Here is a 25,106-nt window from a genome sequence, read left to right as displayed (position 1 = left end):
CACTGGTACCCAGGAGGAGAGCCTGTCTCCAGACTGCAAAGTCTCCAGCTGTGGGACCCTGGTTTTCAGAGTGTGCCATTGTACATTTTGCTCCTGTGGAAACTAATATGGGATAAGGAAGCCAAAGGGTTTTTGATGCCTTACCCTGGTCTTATCCTTATGTGGTGATGGGATGCTGCCCAGCTGCTTCTCTAGAGAGCTGGGAAATACACCTGGTACCCCAAGCTGAGAAGAAGCCGGAGGCACTGTTCTCCACCTGTGCCCACTTCTTAACTCTACAAGTGGTCCTTTCTTCAAGCGCAGTCAAATAGGTGGTCAGGAGACAGGTGCATCTTCCTTGCCGGTCTCACGAGGGGGGTCTCGGGACCATTTCCAAGGGCTATCATCATAAATCTATCATAGCTGGGAAGGAAAAGGGAAACAACTCAGCTCCTGCTGCAGCCCCAGGGGCTGGTGAAGTGAGGATGCCTATGATAATGATTATATTCCTGTGACAGCTGCATGGTACAGATCCTCGGCCATGACTAATTGCCTTTCCAGGGAATGCCTGAAACTCCCTGGGGGATTCTGTGCTTTTCTGCTCCCTGATTCTTCTTGATATCTCCAGACTGAGACACAGAGGCAAACCAGGATTCAGTTCCCAGGGTGCTTGGGGATGACTAACAGGCAGACAGGCTTAGAAGCAAATGAAAATATGACATGGGGAGGAAGGGAGCAGAAGAGGAGAAATAAATTCAGTGTAAAACGCTGTTGGTTGGGGATCTCAACTCTTGTTCATAGGACAGACTTCTTCCACTGGGGCACCTCTGAAAGTGTTGTAAGGCTGAGGGAAGAAAACCAAAAGGAGACAGTCACACAGCAGACTGTGAATCAGGATTTCAATTTAGCTCTTTGGAGTGCCCTGGCATTTATCAATAAAGCCATGTTTTCCTGACAGTTTCAGTTGAGTTTGTTGCTTCAGGAAGCCTGTATGGACCCTTCCAACATGGCAGAAAAGCCCTCAGCTTCTCAGAGGATGCAGAGCAGGGCAGATCTCTGGCCTCTCGGGAAGCTGCTCGCCCTCAGGGGTCTGGTCTCACACGGGCATCTCTTCGAGGGCTGCAGCCTCCATGATACGTAAGAAACTCCCATGTTTCCCACAGGTGGAAACCAAGGGGCCTCTGAGGCCCAAAGCGATTTCATCAGCTTTTGATGAAGCAGTGGCTGTGGTTAAAGAGCACACAGGTGTGCAGTGCCACACAGGACACGAGAGCGCAGTAAAACTTTTTAGTTGTGCTGCTGAACATGTCTAAATGGCCTTGTCCCCTCAATGAAACAGGAAAGGCAGCTGTTATGCAGCACCAGCGGCAATGCCTGGTGAAGAAACTCTGAGATTCAAAGCTATAGACAGCTGCAGCACACTATGAATACTTTTTTTTTCATTTCACTTCTTCATTCTCCTTTTTAATTCTAGCCCATAGTTGGTAGTGCAAAAAATGTGCTAATGTTTACTCCTGAGAAGTATCAGGGCAGCATCTTGAGGAGCTGCGTCCAATGGCTGTATCACGCCCCATGACAAGGTTAAGCCATCCCTGTCACCGGTGGTGACACCATCAGCTGCCTGCCCGATGGGTCCACGGCCAGTGAGCTCTGTCTGCCCCTGGGCCCCAGCGCTACAGAGGGGAAAGCTGATACGAGGACAACCACCACAGACATGGCAGGGACAGCCTGGCAGCACGGGGAGTCACAGGCTGGTCAGGATGCCGCAGAGCTGCTGGGCTGCCGGGGAGCCCTGGGAGGCGAGCACATACTGGGAATACCCCAGTTTTGAAAAAAGAAACACGGAAATGATTAAACTAAATGACAAACTTGCAGGAGTATATCTGTCCTATGTGGCGGCACGTCGTGGGCATGGCATGGAGGTATCACCTTCCTGTGTGCATAGGCAGGGGGTTTGCTGCCTGTCTTACCAGAACCTGCAGGGTGCAGAGAAAAGGCAGGGGTGGCAAAACACTGTAAAGCCAGAGAGGTGCTAGCATGGCGCAGCCTAGCATCCATGCCATTCAATGCAAGCATGCAAGCTGCACCTCTCTTCCAGTATGAGCAGATTTATTTCTTGGAGGGGACCTTTGCCTCATGCAGGGTTGAATCCAACTGTAGCCTGAGCAGTGGGGCTGAGCAGCCATACCCCACAGGTGAGGGGTGTTAGTAGGGAAGCGAGGGACACCAAGGATTTCTTTAGGCCACCCTGCCTTCTCCTTGTTAAACCTGTACTAGTCCTACCAGGTCCTGCCGTCTCCCTACACCAGTGGTTCACATACTGGAGGTCCGCAGTTTGGCCATGTCAGGAAAGGAAGGGAAGTGCTGGGGATGACTGGCTACATTTGGGGAATTCAGATAGTAGCTAAATTCAGATGGCCATTAAAATTTAGATGACCATAAAATGCTGCTGTAATACGACTTGTGGCCATTTGGGAAGGATCACCCAGTTGTGGAAGATGCTGGGGAATGCTTTATAGGTCATAATGAAACAGATGTAATAATTTTGTTTATGCTCATAAAGTGTCTTGCTTTGTATTAAAGGAAGTAAAGGAGATATTTCTCTGCTATCTTAAATACTGCAAGGGAAAATTAAATACAAGAAGTTGGGTTTTGTTTTTTATCGTTGTAATGGAGGTATATTCTGGAAATAAGTCTTTTAACATCTCTTACAATTAAATATTCCTCAGTGGGATCTGTCCTCACATGGATCTCATCTCAGTGACACAGATGAGGACGCTGCTCTCATCATTTAAAGTAAATTAAGCCCAGACTTTTGACTGCTGGTAAATTGCCAGAACTGTGCTTGGTTGGACAAGCTTTGGTCACTGCTGTGCTACAGAATGCATTTCTGTTTCCTTTTGCACATTAAACCTTAATGCTCCCATCAAAAAATAATTTGATTGGAAAATTAAAAATTGGCTGCTTGTTCCTTCCTAGAAAAAGGAATTAAAACTGAAGGGATTTGTCCATTTCTTCAGAACAAAAAGAATAAGCATTGGCACGTACTGATAAGGAAGTAAGTATTCCTGCTAAAGAAACTTTTTTTTTAAGTATTCAGGCACACCTAATAAAAAGGCACATAAAAAGCAAAATAGAACAATCTGTTGTTATTTAACACGGCAAATACTGTTGAGATACAAATACAGTTAAATTTTCTCTGGTAACTAAGCAACAGAAGAAAATACCACTTATCTGAATTGCTGTTTATTCTACTGTTTTTTAGCTCTGCAGTAGTGACTTTTATTCTCCACACCTCAAACACAGAAAGAAAAACTGTTTATGGTATGGCTAAATTGTTTAATGTACTGTTTGATACAGGGGTAAATTAGGCATCAGAATAAATGTCTAGGACTGTTACAACTAGCCATTAATGACTTTCGATCTTCTTGCAAATGTTTCAGTAGATTATGTAACATAAGCAAATGTCCTCTACTGACTTATGCAATTGTAATAAATATGGACTACATGAGGCATGAAATCAGAACATTTTCATTTTTCCAAAGAATGCAAATGGTCTCTCATTCATGTGTATCATCCTAAGGACTTTTTAGATTAAGCACATGGTAACAATGTAGTCTTTGACACTTCTAAATGGAAGACTTTTTTCTAGAGCTGTGCATATTACCATTGGATTGTTTCATTAAGGTGAAAATCTGTAGCAAGAAGTGCTCACAGCTATAGTCAGACTGGACTTGCATATGACTCTATGCTTGCGTATGCACATACTTGTGCACACCGTCTAAATGAAAAGCAACTTAACAAACTCTTCCTCAGGAGAACATTTGCTTCCTCTTTGGAGAGTATTTTGGGGGCCTCGTTGCTTACCTTGTACTGGAGCAAGAGCTGAGGAGAAGGGTTTTTTTATATTCAGGACAGAATATCACATTCCTAAGAATAAGGGAGAAAGGAGTTATATTATTCTGCACACAAGAAAAGGGCAACTCATCCCCATTATGGGCTTATGAAATCTCACCTGGGTTTGAGTTTGCTGAGTAAAAGCTATGCCTTGCTCCTGCACGAAGGTATTAGGTTGGTCAGCTGCCAATTCCTGGGGAATGAACCCTGTGAGATTATTTACATTCATCCCAGTTAATCAATTAATGTTTGTAAAGCACTTTACACTTGAAAAGCACTCCTATAAATATTTGGTATTATCATATAATTACACTACCACATCTCAATTAAATGCACAATTGGCCATGCTTTAATCATGTAATTGAAGCGTCACCAGAAGTATTTCAAATGTAGGTATCTTAGTCTATGCTGACCATCCTCAAGACTGGTATGTAACCTGGAGCAAAATGAGGACTCTTGATTTTGGAAACAATGGAGACCCACTGTCTGATCAGAAAGAATGTCTCTTTCCCTAGAACAGAAATACATTTTTTCCACAACTACAAATATAGGTAATTTTTTGCTTCTATTTGTCTTGCATCTTGAACACTTCTTGTGGGCAGTGCAAGGACTAACTTGCTTTTCTGTTTGTTTTTTACTTTACTGCCTTCCCTCATTAATATAAGAGAAAAAGAATGCCATTTGTGATCTTGTCTCAGATTCATATCCTTCGGGGTTATGCTTTATCAATGGTCTGTATACTGTGCTGTGTGATGTACTGAAATAAATTAAAACAATTAAATGCTGAAGCATTCTCTGCTTTCTCCAGAGGGTAAAAAAGACATTAAGCCTCAAATAATGATATATATGTTGCCATCTGATTATCAGCAATATAGGAAGTATTGCTTCCTACTACATTGTCTTCATTCTGAATAGTAAGCTTGTTTATATCAGCATTGACAACCCAAGCAGTGGTCTGGCTTAAAAAAAAAGAGAGTAATTTTAAAATAATAAGGTTGTTATCGCTTTTTCGTAATACATTTTATAGTCTTCTAACTGTAAAATCTTTAGGAAACTCAGTTACTTTTAAGCTTTTCTCCACAAACATGAGTGCTATGAAATTGTAGATCTTTTGCGGGAATGGAGTTTTTTGTTTGTTTTTTACTTTTCTAGTGAAATCAGAAACTTTAATGGACTATAATGATTTATTGGATGAAGTAGTTACTTTACTAGATGGCAGTATTGTTACCATACTTCCCATTCCTCCTTTTTTTCTGTCTTCCTCTGGTGCTCTAACTCTCAATTCTTGACTCCTTGTCACTTCTTTTCATGTCAATTAAATGCTCTTTGGGGAAATGGATAGGCAGTTTTTATGTGTTTGTACAGCACCTGCACAAGACTGTAGCTGAGGCCTCTGGATGCAATCGCAACCAAAATAATAACATTCATATCTGCTCTTTCATGTCCATTGGCATCAGTTTACCCTGCAATGAACCTAAGATATTTTCCAGTGCAGAGCTGTTATTACTTCTTCCTATAACTTTCTGGAATAACTGTATATAAGAGCCACATCCTGGACTCACAGAAAAATGTGAGCTTCCACCCAAACGATACCAGAAGACCAAAATATAAAAACTCTTCAGGGCAGGAACTACCTCTGAGTGTGTCTCTCTAGCATTTGCTGACAATAGGACTCGAGTGAGGGTGTCTAAGATGCAATTACATAACGCATATATATATAAAATGGAATGTGTCATTACTGCAGTGTTAAGCTATATTTGGAAACCACAACAAGAAAAGCAGTTTCTCTCAATTTTTTTTTTCTTCTTTCTGTTTCACTATGGGAAAAAAAGTGTCTTTGATATATGAAGCATTTTATGAGACCATCTTTTTATTTTAATAACTGCTAATTTGCACACCTAACATCAATTGCTGGCGCAATTAATTGTGGATGCAAATGAGAATGTTTAGCTGTCTAGTCACCTGATTGTGCCTATAAATCAGTGACAGTAATTATGTGTGTAAATGCTAATTTCAGCCTGCAATTAATTTGGCCAAATTTGATAGAACAGAAAAAAATACCACCCTAGGCTGAAATTTGGTCCCCAGTGTGTAAAAAGAGAAAGTATCTTCCTCCTCTGCCTCTTGTGTCTAAATTGCAGAGAGCTAAGTAGACAAAGAGCAATGATTCCCCAGTCCCCAATAACTCACTGCCAGTGTTTCACAATAAAGTGCAATGGGAGAGGAAATATTTCCATAAGGGTTCATTAATCACAACATATTTGCCATGCACAACCACTTTGCAGAGCAGGTAAAGAACCCTAGGGGACGTTGCCTGGCACAGCATGTCATTTTCATAATAGGAAAAGTGTTTTTTACACAAATACTGTAGAACTGAAGTTGCAGATGGCTCCACTGGCACAGCTAGAGCCTCCTGGCACAACCCTCAGCAGCCAAAGCTACTTTAGGTATTTATAGCAAGGGTTAGTGATATCTCAAAAGAAGGATGCTGAAGATGCTGTCTGCCTCCACTATGTGCAATATTCCCAGGTGTGCCCCTTGGGAGGACATGTGAGGCAGGCCAAACAAACCCCACCCAAAAACCAAACTGCAGAAGGAAATCCAAGTCTCACCTGTCCCCATTGTGCTGCAGGACACTGATGAGTCTAGGAAACTGATAGTTAGTTAAACTGCCTGTGACTGAGAACCTGGGGGTCCAACAGACCCCATTAGCAGAACTGCACAGCAAAAGATGCCTTTCCAGCTCAGTGGCTTCTTTCAGGTCTCAGCAGCAGGCCATTTCACTTTACCTAACCCTGAGGACACCGGAGAGTCCCTGTTATCCCATCATACTCTGACCCATCTAGACCTTCTCAGTGTTTTGCACGAGAGGTAGGGTTTGTGTCTTGTTTACTGTACCTCTGTGGTCTCAGTCTCTGAGTGGTTCATTGCTGCTTCACTCCCACATGGGACTTTGATAAAATTCAAAGCCACCTGGTGTGATTTTAATTTAAATGTGAATTTAATGTGTTTTCCTTTTATATTGCTATGATGTGCATTGTCAAGAGAAATGCTGCAGGCTCAGATCTGGCCTCTCAGCTGTTTCTCTGTGCTACTCCCTGGTTTTGTTTGATGCATATTCCTGAGTAAAGCTGTTGCTCTGCAGTGGCGTGTGCATTGGGTACAAGCGTTCATTGGGTACAAGCACTGCGATCACTCTTCAAGGGGGCAACTGAGTCTTGGGCTGTTTGCCAGTCAGAGGCCAAAAATCTTCTCATCAGCAGAAGATACCTACAGAGTTACAGCTGAACAGAAGAGGGATGAAAGGTTGCATGCAGCCTGTATAAAAAGAGGTTCCACAATTCACCATGCTCCACCAGTTATGAACAGGGTTTTAAGACAAGGACTTGTGAAAAGGAGGAGAAATACTGACATGTTTTATCTTAACCAATTAAAACAATTCCTATTGGAAGTAGTTCAAATTTACTAACATTTTTCTTATTAGAAAATACAATCTCACTAAAAAAAAAAAAGTGCTGTGAAAACATATTTAAAAGATCATAAGGAAATGCTTGCAGGACCAGGATGTGAAAGATACAGTGAGGAAAAAGAGAAACAGAGATCCATATCAGTTAGCAGCCCAACAGGGCACTCTGGTAGGATGCAAGACACCCTGATGCAAGACAGTATCTTAATCTTCAGAATTTTTCATTAAGTGAGACTGTTTTTTCAGCCAGCCTTGATTAGTTTTGAACTAAAATTGTAGGAGCAGGGTGGGAGCCTAGACTTTCTGAGACAGAATAACAGAGAGCAGATCAGAATAAAAGAGCAGATCAAAGGCCACCCAGAGTGGTCATTGCGCTGTGACACAGGTGTGTCACGGGAGACCGGTGCAAGCTCTGCAAAGGTCACGAAAAGCATCACAGCAGCCGGGTGGCTTGGCCATCAGAAGACATCCCTTGCTTTCTAAAACCACTCACTGCTCCTGCACCCACTGAAATGTATTTAATTGGCTGGTCGCCAGGTGTTTTTCCCCCTGCTTGCACAGGCCACCAGAGCTGACACACGCTTTCTGACCATTACTTCTCTCATCTGCTGGTTACTACTGCCAGCAGCAGCAGCCTGTTGGGCTCCTGCCTCCTGCTTCTTCTTACTGTTGCTGTTGCACGGGAGCTATCGTAGTGAGTCACTTCTAATCACCAAGGAACCCACAGCCTGATCTCCGCTCCTCCTAAAATAGGAACCACAGCTACATCTTCTCTCCTCCTAAAATAATCAAACTATGAGAAAAAGCACTATATATTTGGCAGTATCTGAAATATGATATTCAATGCATTAGACGGGTGGCAAAGGAGGACAATGAGCTCAGCCGTAGCAGGGCCCCAGGCTAAGACCACCCCAGGCTTGCATGCAGGTGGTCTTCCAAGTCCACATAGGGTCATGCAGAAAGGAGATCAGTTCTTTGCGGGTTCTGAGTAGAGACCATTGCAGAATCAGATTTTTTCCCCCATTATTTGAAAAAACTCTGAGGGAGGCCATATAATCAACACATCCCCTTTATATTTCAATTCAGAAAACTGGGTCCTTGAAAGGAATACTGTTTAACAAATAAGACAATGCTAAGATTTTTAAATGATTTTATGAAGGCAAGGCTTACAAGTAAACAAAACTTGTCTTCAGTTTAGTTTACTCTTATCACATCAACTATTATAAATTGCCATACAATAATCCTTTTAAATAAATGTTCATTATTTTGAAGTACATTGAAAAAAGGTTGGTTATTTTCAAGCAGAAGTATTACCTGTAAAATATCCTCCTGCATTTCTATAACCTCTCTCTTTTATTTCTAGGTATTTCCACACAATATACTTGGGTATCCGGAGTCGACAGAGTGGAGAGAATGACAGATGGCGGTTTTATTGGAAAATGGTCTATGAGTATGCAGATGTGAGTATGCTGCATTTGCTAGCCACGTTTCTGGAAAGTGCACCACAGCTGGTCCTGCAGCTCTGTATTGTTGTACAGACTCGTACACTCCAGGCTCTCCAAGGTAGGGGTTCATTTAATCTATTTGGTTTTTATCATTTTAGGAAGATGTAATTTCTATACATACATATTTATCCTTCTTTCAAACTGCTGTGTGCCGTGTACTCCTAACATCAGAGCAGATCTTGCCTGCTAGCTGCTATTAAGCTGTTAACAATGACTCTGTCAAGAAAGCCTGTGTTGTTGGAGGTTTTTTAGCCTTTCTTATTGGCCCTGGGTTGTGGGTAGGATTTATAATGTTTTGCTTTCTGCATGTCCTTGTAATAGAAGAGCTCTTCTGATTATCCACTGGGCCAATGTGAAAATTGCATCAATCAAACTATTGCTCTTCTCCCTATGCTTATTTCTGTGAATGTTCAAAACCCTCCAAACTGCAGTAATGAGGTTTATATGGTATTATGCAAAACAGAAAACGGCACAGCAGAAAACAGCTATTCTCTGAAGAAAATGCCAGTGTCTATGGAATACATGTCCATCAGTTCTCGGCCACGTTTATCTGAAATAATACAAGCCATCTCCTGAGCATTACAACAATACTCATTCCTTCAAGCTCTGGGTTTCCTTCTAAGGTTGATGCTTTCAGCAAACATGATTACTTCTTTAAAATGGTAAATGCATGCATATGTCCTGCCATAGGGTTTTTCAGTCAGCAGTATGAATAAGAATATAAGAATATCTTATTCTCTGCTGCTTCTTTGATGCTACTTTTGGCCACCTGACAGCTTTCCTTTTGTATTGCACCATTGTTTTGCCTTATGGCTGCACCTGGGCAGAAATTATTAGCAAGGGAATGAGGTGAATGAGAACTTGGGATCCAGAAGGTGACACAAACGTCATAAGGCTGTGAGGAGTGAAGGGAGGAAGGGAGGGGGAGCAGATGGACAGAGGGAGGAAGGAAATGCAGCTTTTTTACCATTTGGTTTTAAGAAACCACACATGTGCTTGCCACTGTACAAGATAAAACCATGACAGCACCTTGCTCTGAGAAGCTCTGGGTCTAGTTAGCTTATTATGAGTAACATGCAGTGAGACTGATCGGGTGGAAAAGGACTGGGAACAAAGTGGGTAGCTGTGTGAAGACCTTGATCCTGGGCAGTTTTCTGTGGATCAATCAGAGGCTTTTCATTTACCTCCCCTTTGAACTGACGTCTAATAACAGCTGTCCTGCTTCCTGTGTTTTTTGGTTTTGTTTCTTTAGATCTAAAACTCTGTCACCTTAAGGGGAAAAGAAAGCCAAAGTTTCTATTTTAATTAGTTGGTGCTCTGTACAACGAAGGTTGCCTAAGCACTTCCTACAACTATTTCTCAAAATGATGCTGCCCCACACCAACCAGTCCAAACTATTATAATTCAGAGGAAGATATTGTCTCTTCAAGAAGCTTTGTACCCCCAGAAAAGGAGACTCCAGAGAGAGGCTTAGGAGAAGAACATAGCCAGGATACTGTATGGTCAGCTGTAATTTAGCTATCTTCATAAACTATTAATACTGAAGGCCTCTCGCCCTCATTTTAGTGCAATAACAGATCTGTCTATGAGAAACCTGGCTGGTGAGTAGGCACTAAGCCTGTGATGTACTCTGCAAGTAGTTGTTAATTAGAGAAAACCTGAAATGCTTCAATTTAAAAGGCAAAGATGGTTCCTGAAGCCTGCAATCAGCTCTGTGAAATCTATGTATAAGAAACCAGAAAGGAATAAAACTACAACTATGGATTTCAGCTGAGAAGGCTGAAAATATTATTTATCCTCTCTTCCTCCATTTTCTTACATCTTCCAAGGAGAAAAGGCTCCATTTAAAAAAACTAAGAATATTAAACAAGGTGGTAGCATTTTCTTAAACAGTAGTACCATTATATTCTCCTGATGAAAGCTAGTATGTTTTAGTACATTGCCAGCTGTGAAAATCTTTTATGTTCTCTCTCCTTTTTTAAAGAAATGTTAAGGATAATGCATTGCACTATAGGATGGTAGATGGGCTGTGAGGCTGCATAAGGAGAGCATAATTTCTCTCAGTGGTATCATGCTACAGCTGGGTGTTTTAAAAGGCCTAGCCATAAGGTATATGCTTCAACTAGCTGTCCACTCACTGAGCCTGTTATAGAGATTTCTATAGATCAATAAACAGCGTGTTTGATTGATTCTCTTTGTTTAGAGAATGCTACTTGGTTTTTATTATTGTTCGTTTAGTTCTCTGTCCTGCAGGACAAAGTTATCATGACAATTGATAAGTGCCATCGCTGGTCCACGCTCTTAAAAGTATACTTCCATCACAAACCACAAATTTGGCATGGGAAATGAATGATACTGGAAATGTCTCAGTCTATAAGCAGGGTATTTCTAATATCAAGCCATTAATGACCACAGGAAAACTGTTAAATATTTTATTTATGAAATTGTATATTTTCAATTGCACCAAAGTGCACCAAAATACCATCATTCCCAACAGGAGAATGCTGTCAGTGTGACTGAAGAGTCCCCATTTTGTAATGGGTGTTGGCTAGGTGTGGATTATTTCTTATTTCAGTCCTTAAGCGCTGGCAACCAAGGTAAGAAAGGTAAGAAATACATACAGGCATGTACATACATCCTTATGAAGATCAAGAAAAATATTGTGCAATGTGTACAAAACCTTCCCTCTCAGTCTTCCATACACTGCAGCGAGGGCCACTTCAAAAGCCCAGAGGATGCACCACAAGGGTCCTTCAGCACTTGCCTGGGCTACCCAAAGCATGAATTAAAAAGCTGCAGTGTGAACTTCTAGCAAGAATTGTGTACCACTGTACCGTGACTGCTGCAGCAGAACATTGCTTATGCGGGAGGCCATAGACAGGCATTATGGAGTGGCATCTCTCTTCCGCATTGGCACCCAGAGAAATCTGGGTATTGATAAAACAGTCTCTAAATTATTACCTAAAAATCTGATTCTTCTTTAAGATTTCATCAAAACTGGCACAATTAGAGGCAATGATCTTTCTTATTCTGCCTACAACCAGCAGCCAGGTCCCTCCCAGAGTGGAAGGAGTGAAACGGCTTGTGGGGGAAGCTGATGATTTCTCAGTGCTAATTCCTCAAGAAGACAAACAACTTCAGTATGATGCTGGACTAAGCTGGAGCTGTGTTAATCCCCTATTACCTCCGCCTTTTCCACCCTGGTGGTTCCTTTGAGTTTGAAGAAATATCTACTCTCTAGAAGACAGATGTGCCTTGAAAATAAGTAATTCCTCAGTCTTTTCCTCATGGGAGTCTGTTTCCCTTCCTTTCTCTTCATGTGCTCTGAGCACAGCACTCCCACAGCAACTTCTCTGCTGAGCCAGCTGCATCTCCAAACTGCATTGCTTTTGTTTGTTTGTTTTTTCTCCTCTGTCTTAGTTACTCTGTAGAAAAATCATGTCCTAAGCAGCTTCATGGTGGGAGTCACTAGCTTCACCAGTCCTATTCTAGGTGGGAACCGTATGAGGAGTGGGGCAGCTCTGCATGTGGGGGGAGCAACGGCAGAAAGTCCACTGAAACAATTGATGCTCATCCTGCATCCATCTGTTTGCGTAGGGGCATCTATGTGGACAGAAGTGTCTGAACCATCTGCAGGTGAGCTAGTTCAGCTACCAGAAACAGTCTAACAGCAATAGCCTGGAGGCCAGGGTGGGCTAGCTGGTCTCAGTGCCAGCCTACGTACACCAACCACCTGAAACTCCTTGTGGACCTGGGCTCTTCACCCCGTGTTTTCAGTTCTGCTCCCAGGGCTGGGCAACCAGGTCCTGCACTGGATCTACCTCCAAGTCACAGGGAACCGAAATACCAGAGTTGAAAGTGTTTGGATTATTGGATTACCCCAACAAATTCAGAAGGCTGCAAGTAATTCCCTTAAAAATGCCTCCACCCTCCAAGCCAGTTAGTTAATAAGCAGTAGTTTCACAGTCTTTGCTATAAAAATAAACACTTCCACAATAAACTGCCATAGACTAAGTATTAGGCAGATTTGCTGACACAGTAAGATCAGTCTAAAGGCTATGAGACTCTTCCTTGGTTGTGTCTCTGGACATCCAGCATAATGGCCACATCTCACTACGTTTGCTCTGCTGGCTCAACAGGTCTTAGGACTGACAAAGTGATAGACAGACCTGGACTGGCAAATTGGCTCAGGGGGGTTATTCCACAATCACTTGAAGCCAACCTACCTGCAGGCTGCCCCTGAAGATCTTTGATTTAATCATGGAAAGTCCTGCTGGCAGCTCACCCAAGCTGCGTGTTCCCATCGCATCACTGGCATTCCCGTGGCTGCACACTGGGTCCCTCGGACACTTTTATTTTTCCCATTGCTAACTTGGTTGAGTCCCAGGGGGATCCAGTTGGACTTCCTGGGCAGGGGATGTCACATGGCTGGTAGTGACAGCCCTGGGGAGGCAGGGGGGACACGGCATCAGGGTAGGTAGGGAAGGTCAGGGCTGTCCCTTTCTGTGGCACCTCGTTTTGGAATCACGCCCACAGTCTGGTAGTCATCCTTCGGCACTCCCCTTTTACTTCCTTCAATTTTCCCACTATGCCATTTGATTTCAGAAGGACTTCCCATCTTAAAATTAGTAAAAACAAGCAAGCAAAAAATCCTGCTCATCATCTGGTTGGAAAGAGACTCTGTTAGCACAAAGTTACTGTCATCTTACTCAAGGGCACAGTGTTCTAGCTGCTCCTAGATGAGCAGATAGACAAGACTACTCCCTGGATTTACCACAGATTTCATTATTTATGCTGTATTAATTAACACATTGTTTAAATTATAGATTAGGTTCTCATTCCTGTTTACTGCATATTATGCTGGCTAGTCAGCACTTGACATTTTTTTCTTCCATCAGCCCCTGGGAGGTTTGTTCTGGCTTCTCCATACAGTACTATTAATCAAAGTCTCTATCAAAGTTTAATCAAAGTCTAATCAAAGTTTATATCGTATAAAGCTGCAGTTCTTAATATAGACTGACAGTAGTGCAGAAGCAAAATGAGAAGTTCAGAACAATTTATAAATTCATCAAGTTTCACTGAAGTCACCACACTCCCATAGAGCTGCTGGATTCTGCTGAAACTGCATTTCCATGAAATCTCCCTGGCCAACCATTTTCCCATTTTCTACCAGCTCTGTTGGAAAGTCCTACACTGTTCATATGCTGACACCGCAGACAGCGTACAAAAGTTCACAGTGCTACCAAGCATTGCTCTCCAGTCCTTCTGCTCCAAACAAATTGCTGTTCCTGCCTGAGCTGAACAAGAAGTTCAGAGACTTGCTAGCAGTTACGACATGGCTGATAGGTCCTAACTTTATCTGCCAGAAGGAAATTATGTGTTAGCTAGTTCATTAAAAAATCCTCTGGCAAAGCTCATCCTCATGCATCAGGAATTCAAACTCTTTTCATATCAGCACAATAAACTGAAATTCATTTAAGTCTTTAGAATTTTTTTGTGAGGACAACGCTGTGCTTTTACATGGCTTTTCTTTTTTGTGACCGTCACAGCAATTTTGGATTGTTCTGTAAAGTGCTGCCTACATTTGCAGTGCTCTTTAAATAAAAAACAGAATTCTGATGTAAAATCTTATACAATTCAGCGTATATTTGTATGGAAATAAGGTGCAGCACTTGAGTTCTGGGCAAGCTGCCACTGCTTTCCTCCGTGCTGTCAAGGTTCTGCACCACTGCAGTCCAGCACCCAGCCTTTCCAGAGAGAAAGAAAAGCAGAGCAAGCAATAGTCACATATTCTGCCTGCAACTTAGCAAAACAGATTTTCAGTGACAAGGGTGAACAAATATGATACACTACGGAGTAAATGTGTCTTCTGCAAATGACTTTTAAACTGATCTGTAGGTCCCTTTGCAAATCTTAAAATGTTGTCTTGCACTCATTAAGACAGAGTCATCATATTAGCACACCCTTGTTTCTGATAGGACAGAAGAGGACTTCCTGAAGGCGATCATGTCCTATAATCCATTTCATAACCTGATTACAATCTTAAAACTAGTTATACCCTTTGTTTCTAATATACCAGTTGGAAGTTTAATTCTCTGATTGATAGAGACCTGCTGCTGCTGTCCTGCCTTTTTAATTTCATCAGCAGTCTGTCCCTCTTTATTCTTGTGCCATCCCTGTTTTTACACTTGTTCCCTAAGGAAATGAGGTTCATGTGATTTTATAGTCCATTTCTGTCCTTCAGTCCTGACTTTTAAGAACTTCTGATCCATTGCACTATTTCAATCAAATATAAAAGAACAGCCAACATCTCAAAGATAATTATGTTTCTTTAAATGTTGTGAAAAAAGCAGCCAAGTCAGAGGAAAAAAGATTAAATGAGAGCCTCCGCTAAAGGGAAAAGCAGGCAGACTTCAACCATTACTCTTTTTGTTAGGCACCAGGCACCGGCCAGTCCAAATATGCATCCTTCCAGACAGGGCATTGCACTGCTCTCCCCTGCCCAGTGGGACTATTGCGATAGACAGATGGGATTAGGGAATAAGAGACACTTTGATGGGAAAGTAAGAATCATTCCTCCTGCTGCTCATTCTCTCATCTCATGAGAGGTTCTGCTTTCTCTTGATTATCTTCATGGACTTTCCCTTCATCAGTTCCAGTCTGAATTCATCTTTGGAGAATACAGATGACCAAGACTGTACAGAGTACTCCAGATTACATTTCTCCAGAGCTCTCATATTTCTCATGGCAATACCTCACTAGGTACAATCTAGGATTGTAATTCCCTGTTGACTCAGGCATTGCACTGGTTAATCCTAGTTATTTCATGACCCTTTAAAACACACAGGCTCTTCTGGTGTCAGGTCACTCTGATGAGGTGCAATTACATTAAAAGAATTTATTAGCAACTAAATGCATGTAATGAAATTTCATCTCATTTCTACTTTTCCAGCCTGCAAGACACTCCTGATTTTTCCACATATCACTCTCCTTTTCTACACTGATAATGTCCCCCAAAACCTTATTAGTATGTTACTTTTTAAAACCAAGGTCATTAAGAGAAGTATTCAGACAAGACTGGTTCCAAGGGTAATCAGTACTGAAAAAAGTAATAGTAATCCTACCCCAGCCCTAGCATTTTTCAATAGCATTTCAACATAATCCTGCAGTATCTTTCTTTAACTAGTTCTTTTACCTGCCTTAGCTGTCTTCTACTACTAATCCCCGTCTTCTCAAGCTTCACCCGTACTTTCCCATTAGCATGGTAATCACCATTCTGCCAAAGTTTTGATAGTTCAGATCTGCCACATTTTATTTGTTGAGAAAGGGTTTATAAAATAAAGATATCAAATTAGCCTAGACTCCATGGCTCTCTTACGATCTACTTTTTTGCGGATATCTGTTATTTTTCATCTTCTTTTATGTTTACCTTCATTCTCAACTAGGTTTTGCTTTAAAAGCTGCTCTAAAGCTTTGTATTGTGTTGAAGCCTACATTGTAGGCCTGTTTTAGCCGGGTACTTGTGAAATGCACCAGATGATTGCCTCTTTTCCAGTCACATGGCACTAGTTTTGAGTGGAGAGACTTACTTAAGATGCTTCCCACCAGCAGCAGGATTTCATACACCAGCTTTTTTTGAATCCTGAAATAGAGGTTTTCTGGTTGCACGGGGTAAAAACAAGGAGCTTTGAGTTTTGCTTCCATCTACAGTAATGAGGATTTCCTTTCTGTTCTCATTTCCTATCAGCTGGCTCTGTCTTTGAGCCCTTGTTTCAAGAGCCCTTATTGAAAATTGACCTATAAGGCACAGCCTTTATTGCTGATCATCCTTTTTCCATTCCTTCCATGAGGCACCATTTTTGAGGTGGGTTTGCATACAGCTAGGTTGTGAGGCTTTTTCCAGAAGTTCTTTGCTTTGCAGGGTTTAAAAGCTCCAGAAATTCTTCTGTGTTTTGCCTTAAAGAAAATCCACAGATTTCTTAATTTCATAAATGCCTTAAAGTCTCCTCCACAGAGAAGTCCCCAAACAATTAACTTCTGCTGCCTTCACTCATTTCTTTAAAATTCTGATAGACAGACTTACTAACAGATCTATTTTGGTTTATCCCTCCATTTAAATTAAACCAACATTCATGTGATCTGATGCTATTTTTTACAATTATCTGTCCTATAACAACCTCAATACTTTTCTGTAACTAAGTTTAGAAAGAAGCCTCTCTGCTTTCTGTCAGAAAATCTGTCAGTTGTCACACTCCGGAATATCTGGGCTGCCTTCAGCAGCATTTGTTCTCCAGTTTATATCTGAGAAATCAGGGTCTGCCATAATGAGGCAATTCTCTGCAGAATTTCTCCCTGTAATAACGGTTTGAACATCTCTATCCATATCCAAATTTAACTCTGGAATTCTACAGCAGACTCCAACAACTACCCACTATCTTTCCCAAAGTAATTTTGTATGCAAACAGAATCTGTTTTATCGCAGATCCCTTTCTGAAACATCAGTCTGTCATTCCATTTACACACACCGCTTTTACCATTATTTCCATCTTTTCTGAATACCAGCTCCCTTTCAGCACCTGCATCCAGGGAATAATTACGAGTCCATTATGTTTCTGTAACCCTATAGTTCTCTTTGTAACCCTACAGTGCTTTATGTCCTGCACTCATGACTTTATTTCCTGCGTTTCCAGATGTCCTGTCCCTGTCCATTCATCTGTCTATAGGTATGATAGGTCAATACAACTTGTAAATGTAAAAGAGGCAATGTACACAATGTGGCAGGTATTGTCAGGAAGATAGGAGTTGGCAGAGTGATGGTGTTGATTCTTAGCACATCCATAACAAACCTGGTGTACAGCACCTCAACCTCTGAAAGTCAACCAGAGAAGATATTAGTGAGCATTTTTCTTCTTTCTGTTTAAGTGGAGTAAAAAAACCTAATTCCTCTAGCAACATCAGGAACAAGAGTGGAACTGCCTCCAACATTTTTTCCCAAATAATATGTTCTGGTGACTCTTTTTTACTGAGTTTGTGCTGGTATCTTTATCCTTGTTTAGTTCCTATTAACCAGTCATAAAAAAACCACAGGATCACATAGCACTATACAGACATATCAATATGAGTTTGTGATATGGTGCAAAAAAAAACATTTGTGGAGCTTGGCCACTGATTGCCCATTTTTTTGCCATTAAATCACAGGAAATATAAATACACTACACAGGTCATTCTGAACGAATGGCAGTAAGGTTTCATGTCATACCAGAATTAAATCTGCATATGTCATTTTAATAGCAAAAAGTCATTAAAAACAGTATTAGGAATATTTAGTATACATTTTACTGCTACTCTTTTTGTCTCCTTTCTTCTGGCCACATTAGATAACCTAGCTACATCTGCAGATACAGAAGTCTCCAGTTAAGCTTCAAACTCCTATTGAAAGGCATTAATGAATCAGCTGATTACCAATGATTAGGTGGCTGCCTCCTTCACTAAATCGTGAAAAATCTTGTCATGTATTTACATATGTGAGCCCAACTTTAGGCACATATTTTGTAATACCTTAAAAGTATTGTGCCAGTCTGAAAGGAAAGAATTATAAGTGTTTTTATAAACTTTTGTTTGCATACGAATATGATTTCAAGATTGGTTTCTCAAGGCTTTTTGATGCAGTTTGTCCCAGTACTAAGCTGATAATCTCACGTGTGGGTGGCATTTCCAACTCATGCAGATTGAGAGATACCATTTCTTAACTTGTCACAGAGTCAAAGAATAAGGTAGGTTGGAGGGTCTTCAGGAGATCATCTAGTCCAAACCCCGCTTGAAGCAGGGCCATGTTCAAAGATAGATCAGGTTCCTCAGCGCCATGTCTCTTTGAGTTTTGTGTACTTCCATGGACGGAGATCCCACAGCCTCTCTGGGTGAACCGTGCCAGTGCTCACCACCCTGGTGAAAATTTCTTTTCTTACAGCAAATCAGAACTTCCCTTGCTGCGATTTATGACTGTTGCCTCTTGTCCTTTCGCTGTGCACCTCTAAGAAAAGTTTATCTGAGTTTTCTCTCTAATTCCCCTTTGGGTAGGAGAAAATGTCAATTAGATCTCTCCCCTTGCTTCACACGCCTCTCTACTAGCCCTCTCTCCAGGCTACACAAACCCAGCTCGTACGCTGTGTGCTCGAGCCCCTAAGCATGTCGGTGGCCCTCCACTGGCCTCACTCCAGTTTGTCAATGTCTTTCCTGTACTGGGGGCCCAAAATGATATGGACATGCAAGAGTTTTCCTTTGCCATTGTAAGTTTTTTTGTGGCTCCTCTCAGCCTGCTGAGGTCCCTGTGCAGGGCAGCCCTGCCCTCCAGCGCATCAGCTGCTCCCCTCTGATGGGTCCAGGCTTTAAGATCATTATGAGCCTGGAGGTATTGTGAAGAGAAATTCCTTACTGTTCGGGGAATGGCAAAAAAAACCCCCAAATTACTTTCAGATTATCTACAGGTTTTTAAATTTAATAGTGGCTCCACAAAGCCGCTAATATATACATAGCAGTAAAGACAGCCTGAGACACAAAGTAGTGCATTTAGTTTCTGCGAGCGTGATATATTGCCTACACACTGAATTTTATCTGTTGGGGAATGTCAGAAAGTTAGTGGCATATCCTTCTGCTCCCTTTTTGTTGTGCTAAAAGCACATTTGCCAAAGAACAAATTCCTGGTTTCGTTTTGGGTTACTGTGTTTTCTATGACTGGTACTTTTGTTCAGGGGTGGGAAAAAAGTGATGCATGCTTGGCACACAAAAAGCTTTCTTGCGTCTAATATAGCAGTGAGAAATTTCAGTCGTGATTGTGCCTTACCCAAAGACTGCACAATACTGCCAAGATAAGAATTAATGTGAATTCTTCATCATGCAGTGGGCTTTAAAGCTTCAGTCAGGGAGCCAATGTATATGTCCAGGTTTACTCCAAATAAATACATAGATCTGAAATTTTCTCAGCCATTTTCTTTGTTAGTGCATGATATATCCCTTCCCTTATTCATCTTGCACCTTTTGGCCTCTCTGCAAAATTACTTTTTTTGCCAAAATTTACCAGAAAAGTAATCCTTTCTGTTGAGAGTGATTTTAGCTGAAAGTTGCAGGTCAAAGTGGGACTGCATGTTTTAAAATGTGTGTTGCATGAAGTTCAAGTTTAGTTGTATACAGGATATACTACAGATGACGAAATCACCTATGGAAGTTAGTATCTATAAATTATTTTATAAGTATTAGTATTTTTCTGTTTGCATACACTAGGTGAGTATTGAACTGCAAATATAAACAAAACCCATTGCCTTCTTGCTTTGTGCTCAGTGTTTTGCAAGTATCAATGAATAGCCAGCACTGCATGAGACTCAAACAAAAGGTCCCATCCGGCATAGAAGGGTTACCCCTGGGGGCACCTTCCCACTGGAGTCAGTGGAACTGCTTTAATGAATAAAGTCTTTTCAATGGGCTGGGGTTTACAGGACCATTGTTTTACAAAAAGGTATTAAATAGCTCCCTTTTGTGTTAGGCTTGACATTCTACCTAACCTAGTGGGGATACAAACCTATTAAATGTATTTTATTAGTTTTTGGTTTCCCTAACTAAATTATAATGAAAATAAATTTCAAAACCTTTTTTTTTTTCCTGTGGGTGTTATTTCTCATAGTGTGTCAGTTAATAAAGTGGTAAACTATATTCCGTTCTCTGTATATAATGAATACAATTTAAAAGCAAATAATGAATGGCTTTTGTGTTACAGTTGAAGAGAGAATTTCTAGTTTTAATTTTGATTGTTGCATTTAGTGTATCATTTGTGCATGGGTGGCCACTGTGCTTTCATGAGTTAAATAGCCTGGGCAGGAAGAATCTCATGATATGAGGCTACCGAATCACTGTTGATCCCGGTCCGTTACTTTTAAAAGACACTGAGTCTGCATGCTCTTTCCCACCCTGTGGACATTTCAAGGTGCAGAGGAATTCTTCCATTCTCACATAATTGAGTCAAAAGCATGAACTGAATCCTCTCTCTCGGTGTGGGTTTCCTGGCACAGCCACAAATAGTCCTCCCTGTCACCCTCCAGCAGCCATCAAGACTGTCACAGGGTTTTGCAGGAGCTCTGGCAGCGGCACCCTCCTGGAGCACCCACCCAGTGTCACCAGGATGACCCAGCAACCCTGCGGCAGGGTCAGACCGTGGCCGAGGGACTGATCGGGAGCATCCTGCAGGTGCTGGCACTGGGGCCACGGGGCTTTCAGGACTCACGTGTAGCAGAGATCAGCAGCAGCAAGCCCCTTCTGCCAGCTGCTGTATGGCTCTGAGCAAGGCTGCTGCCGTGTCCCCGGTGGTGAGGACAACCGAATGACTCATGAAAAACCTCCTGATTAGCTGCAGTTTTCAGTCTGCAAATTTAAATAAACTAACCTCCATCTCAGCTTACTGTTTTATGCTGTGCTAAAATCTGTGGTAGCTCAGGGGCTGCTTCGTGAGCCATGCTGTCGTCCCCATCACAGGGGCAAGCGAACGACGGGGTGTACCCCTCCTTCAGCCATCTGCTGCCACCCCTGCGTCAAAGCCCTCGGAAAGCTTATGCAACTTCAGGCTGTTTTCAGGTTTTAATGAGTGCCTTCGGTGCTCTCATATTCTCTTTCCTGCTCTGTGGAAAAATGTATTGAGTGGTTCATTATCACTGGAAAGGTGGATGGATAGGAAAGAGCTGTTCGTGCACCATCTAGTTAAATTGGATCTTTCCCAGGTCTCTCGTGCCACAGAAAGGTGTTCAGAGCTCATTTTGAACTCCTAGGTTAGTCAGTCTTGGTAATGAAGCTTAATAAGTAAGGTGCCCCAAAGCCATAAAAAATTGAGCTCTGGTGATCTTCTTGATCCTGATCCTAAGTGGCATGGTAGCATTTACTCTATGGGTGCTCATAGCAGCTTGTTATCCTTATTACTAGGTAACTGGGCTTGTTGCTGGTTTTGTTCAGCAGAAGGCAGAAAACATGCAACATGAGTCCAAGGCAACAGTAAAATGAAAATGGCTTCCCGTGTCTTTTCTTCAGACCCACCCTAGTTCCAGCAGATCTCATAGGCACACCATGAGACCAGGACTCTCATCTAGAGGGTTTTAATCAGGTATTTTCACCTGCAAGCATAATAGACACTAAAATGGTTTGCAGTAAAAAGTGATTCTTCTAGGTGATGAATATTTTATATCTTCTTCTTGTCATTTCCTTTAAAAAGCATGATTTTACTTTCCACTCCTATGGAGTCAGTTTTGTTTTAAAGAGCTGTCTCAGAAATGCCTGAAAGTGTCTTGAAAGGTGATTCAGCAGGAAAGAAATGGGGTTACAATCATCTCCTCGGGGAAAAAATGCAAAGGTGTTTTCTGCTTTTGATGGGGTTTTTTTCCAGACTTTGAATTTCACTTCCTTGATAATGAGGGTAGCAGCAAAACTGGGAAAACAAGTTGGAAAGAGTGCGTGATGTAGCCATACACCTGGCTGACTCATTCCCCACACCTGCTCTGGAGCGGTTCACTTTCAGCTACTCCCATGCCATTCCTTGAGACGTAGAGCAGAGCAAGCAAGGGCAGAATCAGGCCTTTGGCGTCGCAGCAGCAGCACAGCCTTTGGAGCCAGATGGGTTTTCTGAGCAGAGCATAATGGATTGCAATTGAATTGATATTTTAAGCTAACAAATGTTTAGATCAGAGAGGCTCACAACACAGACGCTTACAATACAGGGCTGATTGCAGCATGACAGAAGCAGTTAAATGCTGTAATGGGGAAGGTGGTGTCAGCATTTCACTTCTAAATTTCGATTCTCAATGACTTCAAGCAGCTGTAAAAATGCACTTTTAGCTGAGGCTTGAACAAGGACATGGGCCAAGACCCAGAGCAATCTACAAAGGGATCCCAGTTCACCTCTGTATGAAAGGCTGCCCAGTATGAAAAAGCATAAATGTAAGAGGGTAGCAAAATCTGCTTCCCCACAGATAGGGTCCTGTGTTTGTTTCTGAAGCTGAGATGCAAGTGAGGCAATGAGAATGAACAGAGCTTTGAAAAAAGCTCTTCTGAAAAGATCACAGAGCTGCAAGTGATCTCTAGGAAAGCACATCAGCCATACTTCACCTAACATGAAAGTTAAAGGACTGGTAAATTGAAAGGTGGCAAAGTCAAAATCGCGTATTGAGAAAGTGCTCTCTTTAAACCATTAGCCTGTACAAGGTATCCCTTTGTCATAAAGTATCACTGAGGCCAAGCAACCAGTAAGGGTGACCAAGGATTGAAGAACCGTAATAATAACAATAATAATAATAGCAACAACAATAATAATAATAATCGGAATTCTAACAGCAAATGCCTACAATCCAGCCATTCTGGAGGTATTTACACAATTGTATCTTTCAGAGTTCTGTTTCCTGAGGTAGAAAAAGCCCTTTTCTTCATGGCAGGATATTCCTGAACTGTTTATTGTAGAATTTCTTATACCTTTCAGTGAAGTGTCTTGCACTGGTTGTTATCAGCAACATAAATGAAATAGCTGGCCTGCAAGTCCAGTGCAGCTGACTTGGCTTATGTTCATCTGTCACTGCACATGGGGAACTCTTCCGCATTATGGGCTTTTTTTCTCCTACTCGAGGTTTCATCACTAGGGAACAGTCACCAAGACCAAGTCTTTCAGATTATACATTCAGAAGTATTTAAACGGGCTCTGCAGAACAAATTAGGAAGATCAGACACTTAAAAATATCTCCTGTTTTGACAGTCTTGATACCTGTACACACCGTGAACCGATTTCCAGATTTGATGCTAACTAGAGAGTTCTTTATGCAGCCTTAAAACAGAAGAGACAGATCACTGCATATATAGAAGTTAAAAGTAAAATTGAAAGGTATTGTAGAAGATGGTTAGACAGCTATCTTAACATGAGTAATTTGTAGAACAAAGTCCTCAACTAAGAGAGAATTCCAGTTAGAGACTTTCACACATTTTTCTATATATGAGCCGTACCTGCCATGAAATAAAATAGCCCCGCTGGCAAGACTATGGAAAGATGGCTCTCAGATACCAAATTCCTGGTCCCAAGAACTGTACAGAAACCTTTGCCAAATGTCTGCACTGCCAAGTCTGGAAGGAGATAAGATAAAGATCTGAAGTCTGAGGAAAGCTGGGTATAATGAAGAGAACACCAGACTTTTAGATCAAGTCTTTGGGATGCTATCTTGGTTTCTTCCTGTAACACACCAATAACCTGTTACTTTGACAAACACTTTAAAAATCGGGTATTTAAAGTTAGGAAGAGGGATCTGTAGTTAAACACATAAATAGGTAATCTGCTTTTCAAAGGGATAAGCATTTGTAACTTAAAAAAAAGGGCAGTTATGTGTTTGTAAATATGTTATGGCTATAGAGGAATTGTCTAAATACCTGTTGACCCAAATGACAGCTTGCCCCATTAAAAAACTGAAATCGTATAACGTTTAAAGCCATGAAAATATTCATGAGTCTTTTTGTGATATCCTGTGAAATCTTTAATATCTTGTAGTCTTGTGACTAATAATAATCCAGTCACAAGATATTTTGCAACTTATAATGCTTTCTTGACTCCATTAATAAGCGCCATAAAATCATTACTGGATTTTGAATATATATATTTCTTCTAAAAAGTAGGGTTGTCTGGAACACAATTAGATTTCCTTTCATTTTTGCTCTTTTATTGAAGTATCTCATGCCCATCAGACTGTGAACTTACTTGTAAGTAGGTCTACATTTTTGCTGCCTGATAAGATGGCCAAGAGGAACAAAATCTTTCTTAAGGATAGTATTAATTAACTAACTAAGATTTAGGTTTTGATTGCTTCCCCCATATGGACACAAAAACATACATACAAATTCATTAGCACCTCACCAGTGAGTGCTAAAATGTTTATTAGTTTTTTGCAGTGACTATTTGATGCTGGTTCCAGCTAAGCACTACTGCCCAAAGATTCATTCTATGGCTTATTAATCCACAGTGACAAATCCTATTTCTTCCTCCTTCCTGTCCTTGCCTCCATTCCCCCTCCCAAACACACTTTTCTGTCCCTGTCTTTTGCAGAAGGTGCTGGTTTTAAAGACAATGTCATAAATTTTGAAGAAAAGGGAGGTGATGCTTTCCACCCTACAAAAATGCAAACATTTGCTACAAAATGCAAAACAATAATCAACAAAAATTAGCAATACGTCATCTAACTGTGTCCAAAGTGAGACAA

General features: G+C 41.4%; 1 protein-coding gene across 6 annotated transcripts in view; it reads left to right on the top strand.

The window, feature by feature from the left end:
• Positions 1-25,106, top strand: part of XKR4 (XK related 4) — a 242,904-nt gene that overhangs the window by 135,715 nt on the left and 82,083 nt on the right. For all 6 annotated transcript variants that reach the window (XR_012040893.1, XR_012040892.1, XR_012040891.1 and 3 more), the window contains exon 2: positions 8,706-8,905. Coding sequence is in view for 1 of the 6 variants with exons in the window: in XM_072852475.1 (XP_072708576.1) it covers positions 8,706-8,905 (200 nt within the window). In the remaining 5 variants the exon portion in view is untranslated. The remainder of the gene's footprint in view (positions 1-8,705; positions 8,906-25,106) is intronic.

Source organism: Ciconia boyciana, chromosome 2, assembly GCF_034638445.1.
Source record: "Ciconia boyciana chromosome 2, ASM3463844v1, whole genome shotgun sequence".
In the NCBI taxonomy this organism is placed as follows: Eukaryota; Metazoa; Chordata; class Aves; order Ciconiiformes; family Ciconiidae; genus Ciconia; species Ciconia boyciana.
The sequence above is the reverse complement of the archived record's forward strand: the minus strand, read 5'-3'. Positions and strand labels throughout refer to the sequence as shown.